General features: G+C 43.8%; 1 protein-coding gene across 15 annotated transcripts in view; it reads right to left on the bottom strand.

Moving 5' to 3' along the window:
• Positions 1 to 10: 10 nt before the first annotated feature.
• FGGY (FGGY carbohydrate kinase domain containing) overlaps positions 11 to 10641 on the bottom strand; it is a 264828-nt gene continuing 254197 nt past the window's right edge. For all 15 annotated transcript variants that reach the window (XR_001556977.2, XR_001556979.2, XR_001556981.2 and 12 more), the window contains 2 exons: positions 639 to 700; positions 11 to 246 (listed from right to left, as the gene is read on the bottom strand). Coding sequence is in view for 2 of the 15 variants with exons in the window: in XM_015870643.2 (XP_015726129.1) it covers positions 165 to 246; positions 639 to 700 (144 nt within the window). In the remaining 13 variants the exon portion in view is untranslated. The remainder of the gene's footprint in view (positions 247 to 638; positions 701 to 10641) is intronic.

The following is a 10641-nucleotide window of genomic DNA, read 5'->3' as shown; positions in this document are numbered from 1 at the left end:
CACCCAGTACTTCATAGTGAATTGAGTGTATTTTATTTCTCCTGAACAACAGAAACGGATATTTAAAATGATACAACTGTATTTTTACAATGGACAGTACAGTAAGATGAAATTACCCTCATCGCAGGCATTTATCCCTGCTGTTCCCACAGGATGCCGCTGGATTAGGAGCTTTTCATGATGGAGCGATACTCTCTCTGATGTTCCACAAGTTTCAAAAACACTTCATATTTCTTGTCATAAAATCTGTATAAACAAGTTAATATCAGCAAAGTTTGAGATGTTACGATTGAAATCCCTTGTAATATACACGCTGACTTCCTTCACTTAGCATCAAAGTAGCTCTGACTCTAATAACAACTTGGACTCGGTAGTTTACACCCAGCGAGTGACTCCACGTTAGAACGGTAATCGAGCTCCCGGAGCCCCCCAGTCACTCCCAGCTCCGGCAGAGCCACCAGGGGGTGCCCGCACCCTCCGCCCAGCGCCGCTCTGTGCCAGCGCTGCGGGGCTCAGCCGGGCAGACTCTCGCTGAAGCACAGCTCATAAATGCTAATACATTCAATTAGGGCTAGAAAGAGAGTGCGACTCAGCTTTAGGTAAATTCTCATAGGTGAACACACACAAACCAGGATTACCTTTTATGCTCATGGTTGGGTCGCACGACTCGCCCGATTTTCCCCATTTTTGCCATGGCCTCCTAGTAAAAGACAAACACAAGCTGGAAAAGCCTGTTTTGATTTAAAGTGCTTTTTGACAAGAACAAGATGTTTCAAAACCAATCGGAACATTACTGATGTATTTTGTTTCGACTGAACAGGCCAGATGGCTTAAAATATGTTCAATCCCATAATATAGTAGTCATGAGAACAAAGTACTGCAGACCTCTCAGTAAACCAAAATCTGTTCCTCTTTCTTACTGGGAGTCTGAGGCAAAACAGACTTATCTTTTATTATTTACACTAACCAAAGGAAATGTTAAACACTGCATCCCTGGAGGGGAAACTTCTCAAATAAAACGATCCATTACATGAGATCTCATAATCATATTTCTAAAATATCCATTCCCTGCAGTAAGGAACGACCTGAGAGTGCTTCTGAAGCTCAATGTATCTTGCCAAGCTCTGCCCTCACATTCCAGGATGAAGGTGTCAGAAACAGATTTTGAACCTAATCTGCTTTTGGCCAAAATAAAGGCAGAGGAAGGGATGGATCCCTATGGAAGAAGTCTCTGGGACAGTTGTGTGCGGATGGGAGAGGACCGAGTAGTTTGGTTCCTTTCCCAATCTCTGAGATTCTGATTTTCTATGGATCTTCCTGAGCAATCCCAGTGGCGTGACACTGACCACCAAGGTGAACATGGAGCCAAGCTCAAGCTGAAGCTCTTGAGCAGGAGAACAGGCAGCAGGATAAGGCTATTTTAACTGGAATTTCTTCCACAAGGAGCATTAGAGCGAAAGTTTTCAGGTGGAAAGGCATTAAGCATCAAATATCAGGATTCAAGAAACAGTGACTGATGAAATCTCAATCAGAACTCATAGTTTCTAGCAGGACCTTAAGTCCATTTTAATGTTAGTGCCTAAAGCACAACACAGAGAGGTTGTCAGTGACTTCTGGAGAACAGCCACCCTGTGCCAAGCTGTTTTTGCTGTAGCCACCTCCTCAAATGCTGCCACCAGATTTCTGAAAGGGTCAGATGATTTTATCGTCTGTTTGCTGCAGTAAAATCTCTGCTTTCCACTAATCCAGCATTTTACAGCTGAGGAATTCACATGGCTTTACAGTGTGGATGAGCAATGAAAGCACAGTTTCACCAACTCATAACAAAGCAGGGAGGTTCCAAAGATAAGCAAGCGACCAGCAGACCTGACATCTTCTAGTTTCCCATTTTCACTGTGTTAAATAAAGATGCTCATGAACTGTTCAGGATGCACATGGCCTGCCCAAGAAGCCAGCAGATACCCTGTCTCTGAATGCAGCGGTGTTTGGCCAGCTGGGCAAGCAGTGCCTGGGATGCCACACGTGTGCCAGGGCTGCAGGCAGATAGGGACCTATCTGCCATTACTGTCGTGTTCTGGGTGTGTTTGCTTTGTCCTCCAGCATCAACAAATCCTTTCATGTTGCCTATCAAAATGTGCAACACATACTTTCTACATTTGTCAACTTCAGGAGATTAAATACTGGTTGAAGTCACAGTTCTACCAAAGCAAGACATGCTGCCAGTGATGGTGGTCAGCATTTTACTCTGATAAAATAACAGAGGAGTGTTTTGGTGCACTGATATACCTGTACTCCTTCATGCATGCAGAATATAACCATATTTTGACTCCGTAAGAAACACACTTGAAGTAACACTTGCAGTGAGATAGTGTGTTCTCTTCTCTGGGACACGTGAATCTGCTGGCACAGCCATTCTGCTCACCAGCCAGACTAAAATACTGACACACAAAGGCTGATATCTTTCCCGGTAAGAGAAATGAGTGTTTATTCTGTTTTTTAACAGGTGATACTGACTCAAGCACAATAGTTCCTCTCTTACAACTCCTTTACGAGGCCAGCTGCACTTAGAGGCACCCGCAAAATGAATGAGCACAGGAAAGGAAAAAGAAAAAGAAGCAAGACAGTTTCCTCTTGTACAACCAACAATGCTTTTTCAGACAGTTTCCTCACTTACAAGAAAAAGCACAGAAAACATAAGGAAAAGGGGCACACTGCATAGAAAAGCCCCTCAAAGCTTTCTCACTAATGGGAAGAGTCACATTGCTTTCAATTCCCTGTGTTACAACTCCTGTTGAATTGCCCTGGTGCTACTGTTCACACCAATGAATGAAGAAAAGGGACACCTGAAAAGCTGGAAATGTGTCAGAAAAATCAACGTTTCTCTCAACTGCAAGAAAAATGAAAGGGAGAGACTTTGCTGCTCACCCCTCTGTGCACAGCTCCCACACTGGGGAACATGAGGAGGAAACAGAAAGCTCTGCTCCCCAGGAAGGTTGTACCTTTGCCATAAATACTCTCCAGTAATGCTGTGTTTTACTCTGGGCCTCTTACAGATTTCAGCATTGAAAAATGCACTAATCGCTTCTTTGGGAGATAAGCCAACCTGGTGAGACAAACACACAGTAAGCCCAGTTTTATTTTTACACTATCACTGGTCGACTAAAGGTCTTCTCAAGTTGGTTCAAGAGACATCAGTGCAGGCATGAGCAAAGCCAATGTGGGTGCCATGGCACATCCTCTAGCGCCCAGCCTGTGCCACTATCACCTGACTGAGGCTCCATAGTAACACAATGAAGAAGTTCTTTACTGTCAGCGTTACAGGGCACTGGAACAGGATGCCCTGAGAGGTGGTGGAGTCTCCTCCCCTGCAAATATTCTGTGCAACCTGCTGTAGGGAACTCGCTTTCACAAGGGGGTTAGATTTGATCTCTATAAGTCCCTTCCAACTCCTATAATTCTGTGATTCTGTGGTCAGCTTAATATTTTGTACTTCTAGATCTACTATATATATATATTAAATACATATAGCCTTGGGGAATTGACAGCATTAGGCTCTCACAGCAAGCACCACGGTCATGTCAAATACTATGTTAAAAAAAAACCAACACAGCCAGCAATTTTCAACAACTTGTTCTAGGTTGCTCAAACTATTGTACATGAAATCCTCTCTTAATTGGGTCAATTCGGTCTTTGTTAGTTTGAACAAATACTTTACTCCCAGAGGAGACTCTTTTCAACAATTTCTGGGGACAAAGAGGAACAGAACATTGAAAATATGAATTTATAATGAAATTGGAAACAAAGGATCATTAGAATCGCGTTACTCAATCAGATCAACCTTGTTCACTGCTCTGTCTCCAACAAAGCCTTAAATATAGCAATACCATAATGCTGCTGTTCAGAAATAGTTTGAGGGTTGCCATCCAAATCCATAATTCCTGTTACCAAGAATTTCACAATCTTGATTTGAATGATGCTCTATCTTCTTTGTGTGGCAGTCTAGACAGCACAATGAATACACTGATTTAAACATAATGAATTCTCTCTTAAAACAAAATATTTTGTAAAATTGCTTTTTAATCATTTCTTTTCTCTCTTTACATAAAGGCTACGCTATAAATAAACCCTGAAAGTTCGCATTTGATCATCGTTTCTAAAGGCTGGGCAAGAGGCAAGTGAAGGGTTTACACAGAAAAAAATAGAGGCTCTGTGGAGCAGAAATAAAGGGATGCATTCATGATTTCTAACCTTTTGTTACAGTGTCAAAGCTGAGACAGACAGAAGCCAGTAAACACTCTGCTTACCATGGAGAGTTAACAGAACAGCATTACCCTACCAGGGCAGGAGGCAGAGGCCCAGCAAACCAGATTCTGCAGGGCCCACCAGTGTTTCAAAGCAATGCACCATTCTGCAACCCTTCTGCAAAGTCACTTGTTCAGAGCAATTCATTCAGCACTGGGGCTTAATTCTGTGCACCCCACAAGAGCAACCCATCTGCCTTGGAACTGCTGAGGGAGCCAAAGAAGATCAACCTACCTGTAAATAGTCTTCAAATTCGATATTCAATAGAGACTCAAGGATTACTGAAAATTAATGGGATGTTGACCCTTAAAAGCACACGACAATCACAGAATCACACAGAATCACAGAATGACCCCGGTTGGAAGGGACCTCAAGGATCATGTAGTTCCAACCCCCCTGCCAAGCAGGGCCACCAAACATACACATTTACTAGATCAGGTTGCCCAGGACCCTGTCCAATATGGTCTTGAACACCTCCAAGGACGGGGCATCCACAACCTCACTGGGCAGCCTGTTCCAGGACCTAACCACCCTTCTAGTAAAGAACTTTCCCCTAACATCCAACCTAAATCTTCCCTCCCTCAACTTAAAACCATTTCCCCTAGTCCTGCTTTTATCAGCCCTTTCGAAGAGTTTACTCCCCTCCTGGGAGTAAGTTCCCTTCAGGTACTGAAAGGCTGCAATGAGGTCACCCCGCAACCTTCTCTTCTCCAGGCTGAACAAACCCAACTCCCTCAGCCTGTCCTCATAGGGGAGGTGCTCCAGCCCCCTGATCATCTTCCTGTCCCTCCTCTGGACCCTTTCCAAAATCTCCATATCTTTTTTGTACTGAGGGCTCCACACCTGGACACAGTACTCCAGATGGGGCCTCACAAGAGCAGAGTAGAGAGGGACGATCACCTCCCTATCCCTGCTGACCACCCCTCTCCTGATGGAGCCCAGGATCCAGTGAGAAATCAGATTTACATACCTCAGCCATAGCTTTTAGGATAAACCAAAGTCATCAAGTAACTAAATCTCATTGAAATTAATGACCTGGGAACATCAGATCCCTTCAGAATTTACACGTATGCTCTATTTAGGTACTGATGTCTAAGAAACACTTTCCAAATGTGCTGAAGATTTTAAAGCAAGGCTGCTGTTTTCTTATAGGCTTTTATGTAGGGGTTGCTTACCCAACAGCCTGGAGATGCAAAGTCCATCTTATCTACACTTACAGGAGTTGCATGAATTTAATGTGTAGAACATTCCTTTTTAGTGGTATATGACTGCATGTAGAAGGCATGTGATGGATCCACACACAGTATTTTTCTAGTGGCTTCCCCCCAACCCCTTAAACATGTTTGAGTTATAGGGGAAGATCTTGGCAGCACGCACAAAGCCCCAGATCCGTAACTCAATTCTCTGTGGCATTCTGAGTGGAGTGAGCCAAGTTTTAAAATGCATTATGGATAAATAGGAGAGCTGAGCAAAAATTTCACACCTAAGACCAAAGTGTGAAAATTTGGCTTTCATTCATTTAGTGAAAAGGTGGAAAATTTCACACAAGCCTGTATTTTTCTTTTGCTCTGTTCCAACACACATTTTTGTATTAGGATCGAATCTCAGAGTGTGTTTGTATGTGAGAATACAGAGGAGGAGAGAGAAGAAGAGGATGGCAGGGTGGAGGTCCAGCTCGCAGGGCACCAGTTCCAGGCTTCAGTTCTGGTTTGTCTTCCAGGAAGAATCAACGACCTTTTGAATCTCCCTACCCTTGTGTTAGACAACAGCATTAGCCCACCCTAAAGAAATGTTTGATCCATTTGTTTATTAAAGACTGTTACTGAGGGGAATCAGGCAGGTAGTGTAGAAGATGCCCAGTGTTTTTATACTCCTACATCCATCCAATTGCAGCTGACAGGGCCAACTGGACTGGCCTTGGATGGGTCACTCAGAACTGAAGGTAGTTTTCTGGTTTGAGCACCAAATCAGGATGCAAAAAAATTCCCCAAGTTATTTTCAACATGTAATTTACTCCTTTAAGTTTCAGTTACCTTTCTAAAACAGGCTGAGCCCATTGTTTTCCCACAGGCTTGATTTGTTATACTCAGAGTTCGTAGCTTTAGGTCTGGCTCTAATACTGTACCATGGCAGTACACAGAGGCTTCAGTGCTACTGCCACCCCCTGTGCCTGACTGAAGCACATATCATTTGACCTCTCCTGTGATGTAGGAGAGTGGCTTTCTCTCCTCAGTATCAGAGACAAGAACAAATAGAAAAAAAAGATCACGTAACAAGAGCCAAGTGCAACTAAGGCCACTGCGCCACCTCTACCTCCTGAGGTGCTTTTATCCTGCTTAAATGACCGCTCTGAGTGTCGGATGGATTGTGGCCACCATAGCGCTGTGTCACACAGAATTTGTGCTTTAGCCAGGCTGGCCAGCCAACAAAGCTGTAAGAGGAGCAGCAGTGGCAATGCAGCTGCTGTGAAGGGTGGCTTGTCGTGCTAGCGATGATATTAATTACTTATTCTCCAGACCAAATTTAGAATGGGATGAGGGTCAGCTATGATTGTCACATCATCTATCAGCTGGAAACTATGTTTGGGTCTAAGCTCCAGCCACACTGCTACTAAATATAGGCTGTTTTGTTGTTCATCTGACTCTGCACTCCAAACTTGCCTTTGACTATCAAATAATTAAGCAGTTTGCTTTGTGAGGGCTCCACTACTGGCAACTCTTAGTGTCCAAAGCTGTTTGGATGCAAACTTGACAGCTTAGCACGGGTTTCAGCTTACCCAGGCAATGGAAAGAGCCCAAATGTTTAGCTCCTGTTTCAGTCTCACTGGCTGCTGGCACTGGGTGCCATGAATCAACAGTCTGTAGGCAACATCTAAGCAGCCTTTACTGGAGCTGGGGCACAGCTCAGCCACACCAGACATGAGCCCATATAAGATTATTCATGTATGCCCACTTCCCAGTGCCTGTGCGTGAAGGTCCAAGACAGCTTTGAGTCCAGCCAGCAAACACTGCTGTGATGCAACACAAGAAAATTATGTGTTTAATGCACTGGGGGCTTGGAAATGGACAGGTAGCTCCTTGTAACAGAAAGCAGGCTCACCTGGGAGTCAAAAGATTAGATTCCTAAATCAGAGCCTAACGTAGGGAATTGCAATATAGCTGTAAGGTAAGTCAACCCTGCCCATACTCACTGCTGGTGATGAAGCACTACCTGAGTTTGGGAGCACTGCTCTGCTGCACAACCTGGAACAAGTTATTTTGCTTCTCTTGATCCCTTCTTGCACTGTTGTAACACTTCTATATCCTCAATTTCAGGTGGGAAAACCTTTGGGGCAGGCAGAGCAGGTGTGTGACACCACACTAATGCAGAACAAAAGAAATGAGCTGGACAGAAAGCAGGAGTCGTTTGCACAGGGGAAGGTAAAACAGAGAAGCTGAAGGAAAAGCATCCGCACAGGATATCCTGACACTCGGCTGAGCATTTGACACAATATTTTGTTAAACTGCACCACTTCCTCCAAGGTGAGAAATTCAGATTTATTTAGCTGATTTCTTTTCACGTTCATGCTGAGTGTACGGCTTTCTGCACGTTTAGCTGGAACTTTTTATTTGCCATCTGGCAGCAGGTTGGGATTTACCGGGGGCTGGGGGGGTAGGAATGGGGGCTTTCGCTTTTTTTCTTTCTTTCTGCATCTGTATTTGCTTTATGAGCAGCGGTGAAGGCATCATTTACATGTGGGGAGCTGGATCAGGTTCTCTCAATACCTTCCATATGTTCACTTACGCTGTCAAAACATTTTTTTGATCTAATTAATCTGCACACATCCCTTCATTCACTCAGTATGTTTTAGCACTGGGGGGTTACCTAGCTGAGATTTTGTGACAGAAAACAGTTTCTGCCTCCACTTTGCTTTATGGTTCCTCCATCAAGAATGCAAAACTATATGCAACATCTCACTCTTTTTCACCTAATTATTCTTCAGCATCTTCCCAAAGTTCTGAGGCATTCTTTTTTCTCTCGCCTTTCAGACTTATTCTGCACTATGCTCCGGTATCTCCTGAGATTAATAAGGGAAAATCCCACCGAGAGTTTTGATTTGAAATTATTTTTTAATTAATTAATCCAATGTGTGGTTTACTATTAAAAATAATATCTCAGATACATGCTTACATTTTACCCAATCTGGACTGCATTTGGGAAATTACTCTGGGCCGGGGCTCATAAAATACAAGAGGCCTTTAAAGAAAAGAAAGCCTGTCACAACTGTAAACCAATAGAAGCTTGAGTTGCTAAAATAGAGTAAAACTGCATAAAAATAAGAAGAGCCTTTTCTGCACAGCCTTGTCCTTGTGAAACACAGTACACACAAACTAACTGTCGAACTGCGGGGTGCAGTTGGTTTTCTTCCTACAACCACTTCATTCAAGGAGTGCTGGTGCTGTCCAGTCTTTAAAGCACTATGTCACTATGAAGACTATTAGGGGAGGATTTGTTGGGCCACCAAGGGCAGTTGGCCCCAGATAGTTTCAGCATCCCATGAGACTCTGGCTCTGAGTCCCCCATCACTACACTTGATCCAGCTGTATAACAGAAAGGTTCTATATTGTTTACAGAACTGCTCATTGGGCAAAGCAGAGCCGGGGGGAAACAATGAACGGATCAGAAACAGTACAGAGAGCTCTGCAGGTGTTGCCAGGGCAGGAGAATGCATCCCACACATTCCAAAGATTGTAGGTCTCAAACCAGCCTTTTGAAAATGAGAATGAAATGCTTGGCAGCTCCTCATGGTCTGCTTCTCTTTCGAGATGTGAACTTGTCTGGTTCTGATCCCCGCGCTCCTATAAACATTGGCTTGTATCTCCTGGAGAACATTTGGAAACGATAAATGTATTTTTCTTTATCATTAAAGCACCGACTTACACAAATGCATTGGGAAGAAGCCATTCTTGTGAGTGAGTGTGAAAAGTTACCCTCAGCACTACTACAGCCCTCTGTCAAGCCTGGCATTTCTGTATATAAAAACAAAAGCAAAGGCTATTAATCCCCACCTGCCCCAGAGCCATAAGAGCCTTTGGCTGCAGGGATATTGTATAGCCCTTTCTAATGTTCAAATCTGAACCTGCCACCCAGAAGCCACTGCTGCCAACAGGAATGTTTAAAGGTATCCGAGGCATCTTTTTCCTTAGGAAACCTTCTAAGAAAGCATTTGTCTTCATTTGGCGAATAGAAAAAGAGCAAACGTTGTAATTGACTGTGCCCCAAACAATAGCTGGTTCTGTCTGAAAACACACCAGCTAGAATTAAAAGTGCAGTTTGTGTGTTAGTGAGTGAGTCATCGAGTGGCAGCAGAGTTTGCTGGCTCACAGCCCGAGATCCAACAGAGCACCATCCTGCTCTGGGGGTTATCTTTAAAGCAGAGATCTTGCTGAGTAGAGCACGGTAGAAGAGGAGTCTGCACATCTTCCCTTTGCCCCACATTTTGCTTATCAGCTGCCTTTTACCTCCAAGGAAAGGTAAAGGAAGGAAGTCTTTTACCTGTAATTCCAGAGGGGCACATGTCCCCCACAGCACCCAGTTGGACACCATTCCTATTCCTATGGGGCTCTCCCCCATCCCATCCCATTTCTCGTTTTTCAAGAAGCCTCCTGTTAGCTGCACCTTCTGGCTCCTATTTGAAACAAGCTTCACCCTTCACTCACTTCAAGGAGAAATCTCCAATGTTCTGCTCCTAAAGCACATACGGGGAAAGCAAAACTCTTGACCATGAGGAGGGCAGCAGGTTGTGTCAGCTCCTGCATCTTGACCTTGGACAAGTCATGCATGTCTTCAGCACCTCTATTTCTTATATTCCTATTGATTCCATATTCCTATGAAATCAATAACACCATGAGATTAATATCAAAGATGTAAGAGGAAAATCTAGTCAATGTGAGATCCAACTGAAGAAAAAACACTTTGTGATTTACAATTGATCTGATGGTCGGGATTGAGCCAATTGCTATTGCTGAGGGTCTGGCCTTCTATTTAAACACAGCAAGCTGGACAGATCACGGAGCTGTTCACTTGTAGGTCACCAAGCAGAACCTCAGCAAGGTCACCAAATGTTTACAAGTCATCGTGGTATGCCAGCTTTTTATAACGCCCTTTGCAAAGGGGTTTATTGGTTTCAAATTAATTTCTACTGTACACTTTGCAATATGAAACACTGTACTTTTACAGCTCAGAAACTGCTCGCCCTCGGAAAAGCAGCACAAGAGACAGTGTTACCACTACCCGAGCAAATTCCCTTTTGAAGCTGTTTGAAGAAGTGCACAAACTGTGAGCTGAGCCTGGATGACC

Source organism: Coturnix japonica, chromosome 8 (assembly GCF_001577835.2).
Source record: "Coturnix japonica isolate 7356 chromosome 8, Coturnix japonica 2.1, whole genome shotgun sequence".
NCBI lineage: Eukaryota > Metazoa > Chordata > Aves > Galliformes > Phasianidae > Coturnix > Coturnix japonica.
This window is presented reverse-complemented; position numbering and strand designations above follow the sequence as displayed.